Source organism: Microcaecilia unicolor, chromosome 3, assembly GCF_901765095.1.
Source record: "Microcaecilia unicolor chromosome 3, aMicUni1.1, whole genome shotgun sequence".
Taxonomy (NCBI): domain Eukaryota; kingdom Metazoa; phylum Chordata; class Amphibia; order Gymnophiona; family Siphonopidae; genus Microcaecilia; species Microcaecilia unicolor.
The window spans coordinates 384,895,841-384,912,518 of NC_044033.1; the positions used below are offsets into that span (position 1 = coordinate 384,895,841).

Consider the following 16,678-nt stretch of genomic DNA (forward strand, 5'->3'; position numbering starts at 1 on the left):
AAACCTCTGCCAACATGGCCAGGTTTCGAGAATCTTCATCAGGGTAGAGGTTTGCTGTCAAGAAAGTATATTACATTAATAATTCCTTATTCATTCCCCCCAAAAGAATCGTTATTACTTCTTTAACATACAACTAACAGTCTTACCACTTCATTATCTGTTTTGCAACTACAGCAAAAATGGCCGCGGCGTCTAACGCAGACCACTCCGTTAAATAGCTCTCAGCTGATCAAAATCCCTTTCTTCTAATAGGACCACGTAACACTCCTCACAGCCTATCACATCAATGACCACCAGTCTTTCTCTGAATTTAACCCACCCGGACTCAAAGTATGAAGATAATATATCCACCTTTGTTCTTTAAAATTCAATAAGCTTCCAACATTTCCACCCTCCCTCCCCAACTGGACATGATCAATAATACGCCATTGAATATCTTCAAGAGTATGTTGATAATCCAGCCAGCCAGTGCCTCTTATTATCAGCACTGATTGTACACAGCTCTTGCTGGTCCAGTGAGCTCCTGAATGGGGTAGGCATTTCTTTCTACCACTGCAGCTCATTCTTCCTTGAACTTGTATTGTGGCTGTGGCCTCTGCAGTTCAGCTGCAAGTCTCCAGTCACGTGCACTCAGGATCATGGGTTGAAATCTTAAAAAAACCTTATATTGTATATATAAGTGCACAACCTAAAGTGTTCATTTTATATGCTTTCTTTTGTGTACATTCTTCAGATACAGTCTCTAGGGTAGAGGTGCTAGAATATGCATTGCAGTGTCCGTGCCGTGTTCTCTCCCATCCTTTACTGTCATACTAAGGGGAAGTGCTATGGTGCCCCAGTATGGATGAGCAGCTGTTATTGCTGCTGATTGCTGTATGGATAGATACTCAAACAGACGTTCGTATGTTTATCATATTTATAGCTAAAGAATTTCAGTTTTTTTTCACTTCCAGCAATACTGTTTTATTCTTTCTTTTTTTTTTTATAATCTGGAGCTCTAGATTTCAATTAGTGCTCTCAGCATGGGAAAAACTCAGGCACAGGGGTTTGGATACAAGTCCTGTAGTACTTCTGGCACATTGTTCATCAGGTGCATTATTTTTTTTTTGCACACATTTTTTTGTCCCATGCAAAATTTGTTCCTTAGGAAACATTTGCACAAGATTTGCAGCATTTTTACAGATGTATTCATTGTGCAATTTGTATTGCTTAGTGGTAGTAACTGAGAAACGTGTGAACCTTACATTTGGCACAAAATCAAAATTCAGTTACTATGTAAAATACAATTGTGTGGCAAAATTTTCATACTCATTAAGGGGGAGGTTAGCTATTAAGGTGCATTACAGCCATAGCACATATTATATTGCCATAATCCTCCTAATTCTATAGAAATCGCCAAAAGTTTTGCACATCCAATTTGCATGCGCAATTTAGTTGAATAATTAGCACCAATTAGCTTTTTAACAAGCAATTATTGGCACTAATTAGATTTAATTGGAACTTACATGCATAAGGGGCATGGAAATGGGAAGATTCATGCGTTATTAAAGAATATGGGGGATACGCGCCCAATTTAGGCACGTACATTTGCACCATGTTTCAGATGGTGAAAATGGTGGTGCCTAAAGTTAGGCACGAGTCCCTGGCGTAAGCGCTTTTCTATAAACCTCGCCTAACTTTAAGCATGACTCATACAATAGTGATTTTTTTTGGCAACATATATAGAATTCACCCCTATGTGGATTAATATTAGATACAGCGAAATACAAATTAATGAGATGCAAAGCATGCAAATGCAAGCAAATCATCTCAATGCTATGTGAATGAAAAAAAAAACTGCTTTTTTCCAGGCCATCATCTCAATTGTAATTTGTAGAAGCTCTACTAGAGACGACATAGCCATAAATCTTTCTTTTGGTAATGAAAAAATAGAAAGAACAGGTTTATGCAGAAACAAAGTAAATGAGTGTAAATTCACCTGTCGTTTCTTGCTGTATAATATCACCAAAATTTGTCCCTTCCTTTCTGAGTACACTACCAAAACCCTTATCTATACTCTCAGCACCTCTTTTTAGACTACTGTAACTTTTTTCTCACAGGTCTTCCACTAAGCCATCTCTCTCTCCCCTTCAGTCCGTTCAAAACTCTGCTGTGTGATTTATATTCCGCCAGTGTCGCTATGCTCATATGAGCCCTCTCCTCAGTTCACTTCATTGGCTTCCTATCCATTTCTGCATACAATTCAAACTCCTTTTATTGACTTACAAGTGCCTTCACTCTGCAGCTCTTCTCTCCCTACACTTCTCCCCGGGAACCCCGTTCATTGGGTAAATCTCTCTTATCTGTACCCTTCTCCTCCACTGCCAACTCCAGACTCCGTCCCTTTTATCTTTCTGCACCATATGCCTGGAATAAACTTCCTGAGTCAATAACGTCAAGGTCCAGCTCTGACCATCTTCAAATCTAGGCTAGAAGCCCACCTTTTGGAGGCTGCTATTAACTCCTAACTCCTATTCACATGTTCAGTACCCATGTTTGTTTTATCATTTCCCACCTTAAGTATTTCCCTAATCCCTTATTTGTCCTGTTGTCTGTCTTGATTAGATTGTAAACGCTGTGAAGCTGGGACCTTGTCTTACATGTTCAGTGTACAGTACTGTGTACTTCTAGTAGCGCTATATTTATTTATTGTACATTTATACCCCACGTTTTTCCCACAGTTTTGCAGGCTCAAAGTGGCTTACAATGCACTGATAGGCTAATGCCAGATCAGAGGTGGTACAGATACAATTAATTAGATAAAATAGAAGAAACAGGGGAAGAAGAGAATAGGGAAAGGATAAACGAGTTCAAAATGGTTCGTAGATATGTTGTTAGTTAGGACTTCAGGCCTCATGTTGAATCCGCGGAGATGGCCGAACCTCGAGTGGCTAGAAGAGATGTAAAGCGACCAGGCACACCAGATGACCAAACAGGAAATGATAAGTAGCAGTAGTACTGTAAAAAGGAATTGATGATCTTCATTCTTTCTTACCTGCATTGTGCTTGAGTACAGAAGCGCTTTCAAGAATTATTTGTGCCTAAAAGCTACCATGCAGAAAATAGGCAAAATATCAAAATAAATGCCATTGAATTATGTAGGTGCCCTTTAATTAAGCTGCAAGAAAATGTGGCCGGCGCTGTTGTTAGTGCTTGGGTTTCCCGCGCACTGTGACCACTTTAGCGTGTCAGTAAAGTGACCGCATTTGTGTATTTTTCTGTAAGTTCCCATTTAGCGAATGGCCATTACCACAGGATCCCTTACGGCCACCTATTTTGTGGACACTTAAGGGCTCTCGCGCTAACCCCCATGCTAATCGGGCAAGATGCAGCAGTGTACCCTTGCGACCCGATTAGTGCAGGGTATGCCTACTCTGCCCATTGACACGCCTCTCACACACCTCCCATGCTAAAAAAATAAAAAATATTTTGTAATGCGGGATTAGCACATGCTCAACAGCACAGTACTGCAGGATGCCTCAACGCGTCACCCGGCAGTGCTTTTTGGTGTGCTGTAGGCACACGCTAGTGCCAACCCCAGCTTAGTAAAGGGATCCCATAATTTGCTAATTGTTTCCTTTTTTAAAATTTGAGTATAAATTTAAATGTATATTACATATAATATACATATGTCTCTCTCTTTTCAACCTCCAGGAAAAATCACTGATACATGTTAATTGGCACTATACAAATGGAAGTCAAGGGTCTTGTTACATCTATATCTTCACATTAATTTGAGGGTTAGTCTAAGATAGTCTCAGTTAACTGCAACACAGAGAATAATATATTGAGAGAATTTTGTAGGATTGGCTGTCTGGTTGGTGTGGCTGGGTATTTTACATTTTTGACATCACAAATAGGATACACATTGTAAAATTTTGAATAGAATTCATAATTTCTTTTAAGAAAGTATTTAATGGCATTAAACTTGAGTGTTCAGGATTGAGACACAGCTAACAGGGATGGCAGATTGTATTCTAGTCTTTTGAGCTTAAAGTTTCTTTTTATGAACCAGCGATAATGTGACAAATTCTGGCATGTGGGCACTGTCACTCACAGCTTGCCCTTCATTTTATATTGTAAACTTACTGTTTGTAGCACTTAAAGACATGCTTGGACCCTTTGGCTCCGGACCTCATCAACACTGTAACGCAACAAGTGAGAATCTACATGAAACTCCTGTCTAAGACCAATCAACAACCCCTGGAGAGTGAACAGGTCAGAAAACAACACCATCAAAGAGAAGAGTCCTTTCCGGAAGCTAAAGCTGTTCCTGAGGAGGGAGCCGGACACAAAGGGAAATGCCGGCTTCCTCTGGATGCCTCACCCAGCTGTGGAAAAAGCTGCAGGTCACAAGGTCGGGGGATACCATCTTGTTTACAGAGCACAGGTACCTGCTTGATTACTTTTGTCTCTGGAAGGATCTGGTTATTTTATTGGGTTCCAATCAAGTCCAAATCACTGCTTTAAGAGATAAGGGCTAGCAGTGTGTCCAAAGACATTTCTACCTGTGCTTATCACCTTACAGTCACAGAGGGTCATTTTGTAACAGAGTGCTTAGGCAGCAAAGACATATCGGTATATATATTTCATCTGTTTTATAAAAGCAATGTATATATCAATGTGTTTTTAGAAAAGTTTTCCCCAGAATGCTGCTGCACAAAGTTACACCTAAAGATATGTGCTAGGCACTTAAGTGCAGATTTTAGAGATTAAAAACTATTTTTTACCACACGAGTAGCATGTGCTGCTCGCCAAACTACTGCAGGATGCCTCAGCACGTCCCGTGGTAGTGCCTTTTTAACGCACAGTAGGCCTATGTTAAAGAAAAAGTCCCAAAGCTGGTTGAAAATAAGTGCAACCTAGTTACCACTTCAAAGTTCTCTTAGATAAACCCAGGCCAGAAGCCTCGGGCACCAGTTTCAGCAAATATGCAGCTGGGAGATGTGGGACTGTGGGAAATGGAGGGAAGCAAGAGGAGAGATGCTGGATGCACAGAGATAGGGATACATGCTACACTGGATATTGGTAGGGGGTGAGGGAGTAGAAGGGAAAGAGAGGTGCTGTGGGGGGGATGCAGGGGGAGAGATGCTGGACTTATGGAAGGAGGAAAGATACTGGACACTGGGTGGAGAGGAGAGAGAGAGATACTGGACCACGTGGGAAGAATAGGAAAGATGTTGGGCCCTGTTGGTGGGGAGGGTAGAGAGAAAGAAGAAGCTAGACACGGGGAAGGAGAGGGAAATAAGGGAGGTAGTGGGCATGGGGGGAACATAGGGACAGAACCATAAGGGGGCAATGCTGGGCAGGGAGAGAGTAGAGACACAGGACCAATGCTAAACTTGGAGGGGGGGATTAGGGACATAGAAGGGAAATGCTGGACATGGAGGCAGCATAGAGTCAGGGAGACAAGGGTGATGATGGACATGAGACAGGGGGGATAGTGACACAGAGGGGTGATGCTGAACAAGAGGGGAAGAGATACAGAATGTAGACATTGGGTAAGGGAAGGGAGATGCTTAACATGGGGGCAGAATAGGGACAGGGACACAGAGGGAAGATGGATAATGGATATGGAGAGGGAAGAAATGTCATATGGACAGAAGAGTCTGGAAAGAAGTTAAGAGAAGACGGAGGAAAGTAGAAACCATAGATGAGACCAATAAAAACATTTTTTAAATCAAGGGGGTGTTTTACTAAGTTGCAGTAGTGTTTTTAGCTCAAGGTAGAAATCAGCTGGCGGTAAACACCAAGACAGCCAAAGGAATATAATGGGTGTCCTGGCATTTACCACCAGCTGATTTCTACTGCAAGCTAAAAACGCTACCACGGCTTAGTAAAAGGCCTCCCAAATGAGCAGACAACAAAGGTAGAAGAATACTTTTATCACCTATTTAGGGATTAGAAAATGTCAGTTTTTGGAACATACAACTGCCAGATCTGGTGTCAGAGATGGCTGAGGTCCATGGCAGCAATTTGGTAAGGGACCCCAAAGCTCTGTACCAGGCTATGCCTTTTTCAGGTTCAGATAGGCTTGGGGCCCCCTCTGGCTGAGAAGTCATGTACAATTGCCCTGGTTGCACCCCACTTCTAATACTGTGCCTAACATCTGGTATCTTTGTATTTTGCACAGTACATGGGGAAATGCATCTGAGACCTGGAAGTCCCTGAGCCAATCACAACGCATTCAGCCGAGCTAAACGCGCTGTGATTGGCTCAGAGACTTCCTGGTCTCTCAGCTGAGTGAAGCACTGCCAAAAAAGATGTTTTTATTAAGGAGGCCAAAATGGGCGCCCATCCAAAAAAAACAAAAAACGTCCATTTTGGCCCCCTTAATAATAAAAACGTCTTTTTTGGCAGTGCTTCACTCAGCTGAGACCTGGAAGTCCCTGAGCCAATCACAACGCGTTCAGTCGAGCTAAACGCGCTGTGATTGCCTCAGAGACTTCCAGGTCTCTCAGCTTATTGAAGCACTGCAAAAAAAAAGATGTTTTTATTATTAGGGGGCCAAAATGGACGTTTTTTTTCGGATGGGCATCCTCAACTGCACTGTCCTGGATCGAGCCACATCGGAGGGGGTGAGCAGCGCGGCGTCTTCGGGCGGCACAGGGAGGCGTATTTGGCATGCGCAGAGCAGCCAGCATAACACTTGGCTGCTCTGCGCATGCTCGACCGGCCGACTATCCGACTGTTTAACGACGGAATAGAGAATGCAAGTGAGCTACAACGAGCAGCTCATTTACATTCCTATTCCTTGATGCATGCCCGTTCCTTACCGATTCGCTAAGGGAATCTGTAAGGAAAGGGCTTTAACGAGTTTTTAGTGCATCTTGCCCTGAGAGTGTGAGCAGCTGAGAAAGGAATTTTAAAATTATATTCTTTGTGTGGAATCTGAAGTCTCTTTGAATCAACAACCATAGCTGCTGTTATATTTATAGCTGCTGAGAATTTCAAAGACTTCAATTGCTTCAATGAACTGTAAATAGAACTGAATGATTTAGAAGAAATTGATTAGCAGTGTTGCTTGAATAAGAGCGCTAATAGCTCGTGTTTATGGAATTGAGGATTGTTAAATAATCACCAATACTGCTAAATAAGTACAAGCTCTGAGTTACCTGAAATAATATTTAGGTAATTTTTCCCATTGTTTGCTTGAAGGAGAAGTGGTTTTAGAGAAGTGAAATATTTTAGAGAAATAATTGAAGCAAGGCACGTGAGTGGTTACTACTTTCTGATAGTAAGCGGGTGGGTTAGCTTAGGGCCCCTGAATTAGTTTTTCTTTTGGGTACTTAGTGAACAAAAACTAACAATTAATTTTCTGTATGACAAAGCCATTTATTTGGTTAGAGTTATTAGTCTTCTTTTTTTGAGTTTAAGTCGGAGTAGTAGGTATTCCTGGACCTGTCTGGCAACTGCAGGAAGTAGAAAGGTACCCACCAAAAGAAAGATGAAGAAAGAAGAGGTATCCAAGAGAGCAGGAAGTTCAGCTAAGTTTCTGAACCAAGAGCCTATAGAATAAAGAGCAAGAGAACTGAACAACAAGAGTAGAGAGGAAAGTCTCAGAGAGAAAAATATAATAGTATTTACCTGTTTTGGGACAGTGTAGAAGTCAGACCTGTAAAACGAAAGTCAACATAAAATATCAAACTCAAAGATGAACTGATAGAATCGGCTAACATTCTGATTTAACTTTAGACTGTTACTAAAATGAGATACTCTTATTTGATGTTATTTTGAAAAAATTGAATATGTTCTTAAGATGTTTATGAAGGTTATACTGAGAATCTTGTAAAAGAGGAAAATGGGTAAAATCTCCATTTTGGTTAGCATAAAGTTTATTTGGTGAAACACAGTGACAATTATATCAACAACATTGTAATACCTTACTCCACAACCAGAGGGCTTACAGTATTTTTTTAATGTTTTTTTTCGGTATTAATGGGAAAGGGAAATGGGACTTGATATACCGCCTTTCTGAGGTTTTTTTTGCAACTACATTCAAAGCGGTTTACATATATTCAGGTACTTATTTTGTACCAGGGGCAATGGAGGGTTAAGTGATTTGCCCAGAGTCACAAGGAGCTGCAGTGGGAATCGAACTCAGTTCCCCAGGATCAAAGTCCACTTCACTAACCACTAGGCTGCTCCTCCACTCATTATTATTAATGTTAGTTCAACACATTTTTGCTGTTACAGCAAGCCAGAATTTGTGTCTAGGCTCTTCTTTAGCTTGGCTTACCTCAAACTTATGCTTGCCCACTTTCTTTTTGTTTTAAAGTTCATTTCTTTTGAGGTCACGTGACGCCATGCTGGAGGACAGTCGCTAGGCTAAGTCTCTCCGGGCCCCCAGCTGTTTCCCCGTGACTGGTTATAAGGTAATTGGACCTCACACAGCTTAAAACTGATTAAGGAAGCGAGAATTGCATTCTGGTTTGCTGGGGCAGTGTAAATCTTACTGATGGCAGCAAGATCAGCGCATAAAGATAGAGCCAGAGGGAGAGCTGCGGACGACAAGATGGCAGCGCCTTCGAGTCCCGTGGGCTCCACTGTTTCCTCGGCATGGGTGACGGACATCACCACAGAGATGACTGCGGTGATGGAGGAGCTATTAGAACGCCTGTTTACCCCTTTAGATTCTAAATTAAAGTGCCTGCAATCACAGCTAACAGAGCTAGCTAAAGAATGTGTGACTTTCCAACAACGTACCAGTGCAGTGGAAGATCGGGTTACCACAGTCAAATCAATACAGGAATCCATGCTTAAAAAGACCACTGCACTAGAGGCTAAAGTGGAAGATCTCGAGAACAGGTCGCGAAGGAACAACCTGTTCCTGGTGGGTTTACGGAAAGTATAATGGACAGAGACCTTGTCGGTTTCTTGGAAAATTGGCTCCATAAAGAGCTACAGTTGGGGGACAGATGTGGTCCTATTCGAGTGGAAAGAGTACATAGGATCGGATCCAGACAAAACCTGCATTCAAAACCCAGAGTGGTGATTCTCAAGACCTTGAATTTTCAACACAAAGAAGTGATCTTACAGGCACTACGTGCTGGGAAATCTCTTGTATATGGGAATACAAAAATATTTTGTTTCCAAGATTACTCGGCGGGGTGGCAGTGCAGCGTAGAGCTTTCGCTCTGGTGTGCTCTAAGTTATTTGATGCAAAAATAAAGTTTGCTTTGATGTATCCCTCCATACTTAAAATCACCTACAAGGGATCTACACAAACTTATACATCGGTGGAGAAAGCATGCGAATTTCTGGCACAGATAGAAAACCAGGAGAGTGAAGGAGATATGGAGGTGAGCCGGTGAATCTGTTTAAGGCATCCCCAGATTGGTGGGGAGTCGACATACAAGTTCATCTGGATTGGGACGTTTACTTAACCATTAGCCATGTTTGTGAGGAAGGACCAGGCCACAAGTCATTTTGAGTGAAATTCGGAGGTGGTTTTATTGAACTGAAAAATCGCTATCACAAGGAGGAGAGATGGAGAAATGCTGAGATACAAGCTACGAGTTAAGTGCTTGGACATAACATTGATCGAGTCCTGAGGAGGAGGAAGGTGGAGAGACAGAGGAGCCATTCCCTCCTTTTTTTTTTTTCCGGACTGTGGGGTCTAATCTGTAAATGAGTTAAGAATGTATATGCAAAGGGGAGACGGGGGGAGATATTGGGAGTGGCTTCTCTTAGGAAAGGGTCAGTAAAAAGGGTAAGGAGGAGGGTGGGGGAGGGGAGGTGGATGGGGTAGGGGAGGAGGGGAGTGGGGGGAGGGAGCAGAGAGTGAAGCGGAAAGATAAGGAGGGGCTGACGTATAGGATATGGTGATTTTTGTGGGTTGATAGGTTGCAAGTATTGATTTGGGACTGGGTAGTCCTGGAGACACAATTTAGAGGAGGGGGCGAGCTGGGACATTCCCTCTTGTCCTATAGATGGTTATCATTGCATGGAAAAACCAAGTTCATATAGCGTACATGGTGAATCTGGTGTCTTGGAATGTGGGGGGAATTAGCTCGCTCATAAAAAGGTCAAAAATTCTACACCATTTACAAAAACACAGAGTCTACATCGCTTTGTTACAGGAAACGCATTTGAATGCCCAGGAGCATGCTGAGCTCAAACCTTGGTGGGTGGGAACTTGCGAAGCAGCAGCATCTCAGGGGAAGAAGGGAGGGGTGACTATATTGATTAGGAGGGAGGTAGTGGACAAAGTACAATCCTTAGCCGTGGAGACAGAAGGCCGTTATGTTTTGATAGAAGTGGCCTTAAACCGTCGGATTTATCTCATCTGCAATCTTTATGCCCCGAACCAATATGATAAAAAATTCTATAACTAATCTTTTGTTGCAGCACAGACATAGATCTTTGGTGATTGGGGGAGATTTAAATGCTGTATGGGACCCTGGGATGGATAAGTGCTCACCGGGAGCAGCTGCGTCATATCATCTCAACAAAGGACTGATTCAATTAAGTCGAGTGTTTGATCTGGTAGATGTGTGGAGGGAATTACATCCTATGGAAATGGACTACACACATCTCTCTCGGGCGCATTCAACCCAGGCCAGGGTAGATTATATCCTAACTTCCAGGGGAGAATTTGGTATAGTAGAACAGGTAGAAATAGGCCCCTATGTTATTTTGGACCATGCCTGGGTGAAGATGGGGTGGTCTTTGGGAGACAAATCGCCCCAAGGTGGTCAATGGGCTTTTCCACTGGAATTGTACAAAGACTTGGGCTTTCAGGAATGCATATTAACATGCTGGAAGTCATACAAGGCCCACAATGCAATTCATGAGAAAGATCCGGTGTTGTATTGGGAAGCTGCAAAGATGGTTTTGCGGGGAGAACTAATAAGTTACTCCCATTATGTGAGGAAGCCGAGAGACAGGGAGATTCTGCTGCTGAGCTCGAAACTCTATAAAGCTGGACAACAGTGGGGGGCCTCCTCATTGAGGGAACACTACCAACAAGTTCTTAATATACAGGCAGCATTGAATACTCTTGTCCATCGGAGGGCCCTTAAATCGCAGGTATGCTATAGATATATGTTATAAAGCAGGGAGGCTGATGGCCCACCTGATTTGCCCGAAAGGGGGTCCCCAAAAAGTCCTAACCCTTCAAGGGGAAGGGAGGATTAGAGTCCACACAGATGAGGCAATAAGTGACACATTTTACAATTACTATCGTCTGCTTTATGCCTCACCTTTGGAGGAGGGTCTCCCAGGGTCCTTATATATGGAGAGTCTGACTTTGCCTTTAATTGGACAAGTCGATAGAGAGTATCTTAACGAGCCTATACAAGAGGATGAAGTAGCACTAGCTATTGCCCTTAGCCCCCTACTGAAGGCCCCCGGGCCAGACGGATTTTTGCGGAATTTTATAAACTTATGGGGGGAGAGGTGGGGCCCCCCCTTACTGGCCTTTTCAGTAAGATCGTGGAGGTGAAGGCCATTCCGACATCCTTGGATATGGCTCACATAATCGTTTTGCCCAAGCCAGGCCAGGACCCTACGCTTCTGGAATCTTACCCCCCAATCTCGCTCTTGAATTGTGAAGCTAAGCTATTGGCAAAGATAATGGCTTATCGATTGGCGTGAGTTCTGCCTAGCATTGTTCATGAAGGGCAGGTGGGCTTTGTGCAAGTGCGATCAGTGGCTAAGAATATTCGTAAAATACTCGCCACCTTGGAATATAGACAACAGAGAGATATGCAGTCCTTACTTATTAGTTTTGACGCAGAAAAAGCTTTTGACCGGGTGCATTGGGACTTTATCTTTGCCTCTCTGAAAGCTTATGGGTTTACAGGACGCTTCATCTCAGTCATTAAAGCGCTGTACTCGGCGCCTAGGGCTCGAGTGCTGGTGAATGGACAAGTATCACAGGTTTTTCCAGTACTCAGGGGTACTAGGCGGGGGTGTCCGCTGTCGCCACTCCTTTTTGTGTTGACGCTAGATCCCCTCATTAGGGATATCATGGCGAATCCAGATATTAGGGGTATTCAAATTGGTTCCTTTTGTTTTGAGGTAGCAGCGTTTGCTGATGACCTTTTGGTTCATCTAGCGAGTCCAAGGGAATCCCTTACAGCTTTACTAGAAACATTTCAAGAATATGGGAATTACGCTGTGTTTCGCCTCAATCTTGATAAATCAGAGGCTCTGCTGTCCTCAACGCAGCTTCGAAAATATTGGGGGATGGTTTTTCCATTACGATGGGCGGTAGATTCTTTTCGGTACCTAGGTATTCTACTAGCAATGGATGTTTCATCCCTGTACCGGCTTAATATTGGGATTCTTATGGAAAGTACTAAACAGCGCTTGGAGGAGTGGAGGAATCTTCCTCTGTCCGTGTTGGGACGAGTGAACCTGCTGAAGATGGTTGAGTTTCCACGTTGGTTGTATGTCCTCCAGTCATTACCCCTTAGGATTATAAAGAAAGATTTGAATGGCTTGTATCGTTTATTTAGTGGCTTTTGTTGGGTAAACAAAAAAAAAACGAAGATGCATCTTTCAGTAATGATGGGTGATTGGAGGAGAGGGTGCATTGGTCTCCCCAATTTACAACATTATAACCAAGCATACTTATTACGCCACTTGGGAGACTGGTTTGGTCAGACACAGGCTTACACACCAACAGAATTGGAGGGCTCATATTATGCACCATATAATTTTTTTTTCATTGATACACTTGTCTAAATTACAAATGCCTCCTCATTTGAAAAGGAGCTTGCTATTAAGGCCTTTATCCTTATGGACCTCTCCCCCCCCCCAACTCCCTCTCCCCTCCTCCCCCTCCCTCCTTCCTACTACCAACCCACCTAAAGACCCATTACATCTCCCAGCTTCCTACAGCATTAAGTAATTTTGAAAGACCAAGCATATCATTCTCAAACCTTATAAGGTATTAATAAGGAGGCTGGGGCCTTGCAGGCTTAGTATTTGCAAGTAAGGATTCCAGAGCTTCAAAAAAAAGTTGTTTACGCTTATGGGACCCTCTAGCCTCCTTAGCCTCCCAGGTGGCCAGCAGATGGACCTGATTTCGCCAGTGCCAAAATGGCGGAGGATCTGATCACGTCCAATACTGCAAAATTACTTTTTTAGCTTCCAGTTTTCCCACCAGGAGTCTCCACATATCCTGTAATGTGGAGACTCCTGGTGGGAAAACTGGAAGCTAATCCTTCAGTGTCTGATCAACTTTCTGTTAGGGGTAACGTGTCTTTTCAGCCAGTCATGGATAATCCGATTTTCGTTGAGTGGAAAAGAAGAGGTATCACTTTCCTTGAACATGTCTTGGAAGGAGAGGGTAGGTTGATCCCCTTTGAGAAATTACAGGAACGGGTGGGGCAGCAATGGGGTAACCAATTTACTTATGCACAACTTAAGCATTATGTCTCATCCTTGGATGTGATGCAGCTGGGGATGCATTTGGGTGCCCAGGTCCGGGAGTTTTTTCAAGAGGTTGAGATCCAAGGCCTGTCTGTTTAGGGTCTTCGTTGGGCTCTGATTAAGGGGATCCCAGATAGGGACTTCTCTTGGTTGAAAGCTAGATGGGAGGAGGATTTGGGGGTGTCACTGGAGGACTGGGATGTCGCTGGTACGTTAAGGGGAATCTTCTCGCTTACTACAGAGGCGAGGCTTAAGGAATGTGGATATTGAGTAATTCTCCGTGCTTATTGAACTAAAGTGCACCTTGCACATGTGGTGGAAGGGGGGGGAGTCAGGTTGCCCTAAATGTCGCCAACAGAGACAAACTTATTTTCATACTATCTGGATGTGTCCTAAAATCAAATTTTTTTTTGGGGGGGGGGGGGGGGGGAGACAAATCAGGGGCTTCTTATCTTACATGATGGCTCGCAATATCCAAGGGACAGTGGAGCAATTTTTACTAGATAAGCCTTGTGCGTTTTGGCCCGTAGCCAGATATAGCATTCTTTTATGCTGTAAAAGCTTGGTGGCCAAAAAAGTAATTTTGCAGTATTGGACGTGATCAGATCCTCCGCCATTTTGGCACTGGCGAAATCAGGTCCATCTGCTGGCCACCTGGGAAGCTAAGGAGGCTAGAGGGTCCCATAAGCGTAAACAACTTTTTTTGAAGCTCTGGAATCCCTACTTGCAAATACTAAGCCTGCAAGGCCCCAGCCTCCTTATTAATACCTTATAAGGTTTGAGAATGATATGCTTGGTCTTTCAAAATTACTTAATGCTGTAGGAAGCTGGGAGATGTAATGGGTCTTTAGGTGGGTTGGTAGTAGGGAGGGGGAGGAGGGGAGAGGGAGTTGGGGGGGGGGGGGGGAGAGGTCCATAAGGTGGTTTTAATTATAGATTTTACTCGAGTGGGGTTTGGTTATCAGCTTATTAAAGTTCAAAGATCTCACTATCTAGTGGAGGAGTGGCAGTGGTTAATTCAGGGAATTAATGAATAAATTCTCTTTGAGTTCTTTACACTCATGTCAACGGTTATACAATTGTAGTTGGTGGGTTGGGGATGTTGTAATTTGCATAAGGAGAGGAAGTGGGGAGGGACGGTTCGAGAAGGGGAAGGGGGGAAATTGTTAAAATGATTGATGATAGATCTAGGCATGGTATCTGTGATCTAAAGGTTAAGTGGATGGTATCCTGTTCATGCTGGATTTCAGATGTATGTTTTATAATTTTCATCAGTAAAAATTGTTGAACTCTAAAGTTCATTTCTTTTATTGTAAGTTCTATTAGTTAATTGTTTTCATTTATTATAAGTCTGTAATGTACAGGTACTTGTTACTGGACAGACCTTTGGCTCAGATCATCAGTTCCTAAACCAGGTAGAGGAACGTCTCTGTGAACTAGGGACTCAGCTTCAAAAAGACGATTATACCTCTACTTCAAACAAGCTTTTGCTGCTCTTCTGTCCCGTTACTTTACATCGTAGCACAACTATCAACTGCTGGTTGGACAAAATTTCTAGTAAGTAATGATTTTAGAATTGATTACTTCCAGGTCTTTATATTGAAATATATTATGAAGGTGACTTTCAAAATGACTTGTACCGTTAAAAATATTTTTACTCCCATAAATAACTTGTCTAAAAGCTGCCCATCCTCAATGCAGCAAAAATTATGCATCTTTCTGGGTCAGTGTTTAGGTCCAAGAAGAACAGGTGCAAATTTTTATAGCAAATGTGCACGCTAGCCCCTATGTTTTTATAACATGCTACTATACACTGAAATTAGCTTGGTATCCAGAATACACGGTCACTGATACATAGTGGTAACAGTAAAGTTCATTTCTGAACCATGGATGCAGTATATGCAAACTCTGTCCTGATTAATATGGAAATCAGCTTTGTATCCTAGTTGCAGTGGATTTAGGGGTCCTAAGTCAATCAAAGATGTGCTAATGGATTTAGTGTGTGCTAAATGGTAAGACACCCATTCTGTTCTTATGGGTGCCGTCTCATTTAGCAAGTGTTAGCGCACCTTAGTAAAAGGACCTTTATTGCTGTATTGCGCACCTTAGTAAAAGGACCTTTATTGCTGTATTTTGCATATGATGTATGTGGGGAACAGTGAACTCTATTGGGCAATTTTACGTCTCTGTTTTCGGAATTCAGCTACTCTATTTGCAGGTGCCAAGGTTTGGATGTTTCAAGATGTTACTAAATCTACCCAACAGAGAAGAAAGCCTTTTTTGGAATTGAAACAAAAAACTTTGGATTTGGGAGGTTCTTTTCTACTGGCCTATCCATGTAAATGTATGATTCGGTTAGGTTAAACAAAGTATATTTTTTTCACGCCTGACCAGTTGAGAGTCTTCTTAGATTCTAAAAAAGCTTGATAAAATATGAGTTTGGGATTTGCATCTGTTTTTCTTTAAAAATTGAATATAATTAACTTCTCTAATATGTTTTCCTGTCCCCCCCATCATGTGTGGTCTAAGGAAGCAAACTATTTGAACGTTACGGACTAATAGTTTAGTGGATACTAATGGTGAATATGTGTTAGGTGGGAATATTTCCTTTTGTTTTTATTTGATTTGTATCCATTTACTTTATATAACATTATGATGCTGAGTTTCATGACAATGTAATAAATCACTTGTCAATTTAATTTGAAAATAATAAAAAAATTAAAAAAAAGAAATTTGGCTGTGCTATATTCTGTAAGTATCTTCGATAGCGTATTAGTTTGAAGGTGAGCATATGCATGGGTGGACTCTGGGTGGGATGCACACTTACCCGCATAACTGATAGAATACTATGTTACTTGTGTATCTGTAGAACGTAGGTATAATCATTTGCACTAGCTTTGTGGTTGTGTATGTGCTTTCCCCACAGATTCTGTATAGTTCATCTAGTGATACGCCAAAATCTAGGCATATTCTATAACAACGCACATAGCTTAATTGGCTTAACAAGCTAATTGGCGTTTTTAACAGCACTTAAACAATAATGAGCACTAATTGGCAATAATTAGAATTTACACTCACAACTCGCTAAGATTATTCTGTAATGAACAGCACCTAAATTCTAATGCGCACTGTTCAAAAGGGGCGTGGCTATGGGCATTTCATGGGCATTCCAAAGTTTACTCGCGCACTTATAGAATATGGCCCAGCGAGTGTAAATCTACATGTTGGGATTTAGGCCACGTTTTCATTGACCTAA

The 16,678-nt window shown here is 42.4% G+C and overlaps 1 protein-coding gene across 1 annotated transcript in view; it reads left to right on the forward strand.

Annotated features, from left to right (window-relative positions):
• The window catches only part of LOC115467020, an 85,818-nt gene that overhangs the window by 42,218 nt on the left and 26,922 nt on the right, over positions 1–16,678 (forward strand). The window contains exons 7-8 of the mRNA XM_030198662.1: positions 4,138–4,429; positions 14,773–14,979. Of these exons, the coding sequence (XP_030054522.1) occupies positions 4,138–4,429; positions 14,773–14,979 (499 nt within the window). The remainder of the gene's footprint in view (positions 1–4,137; positions 4,430–14,772; positions 14,980–16,678) is intronic.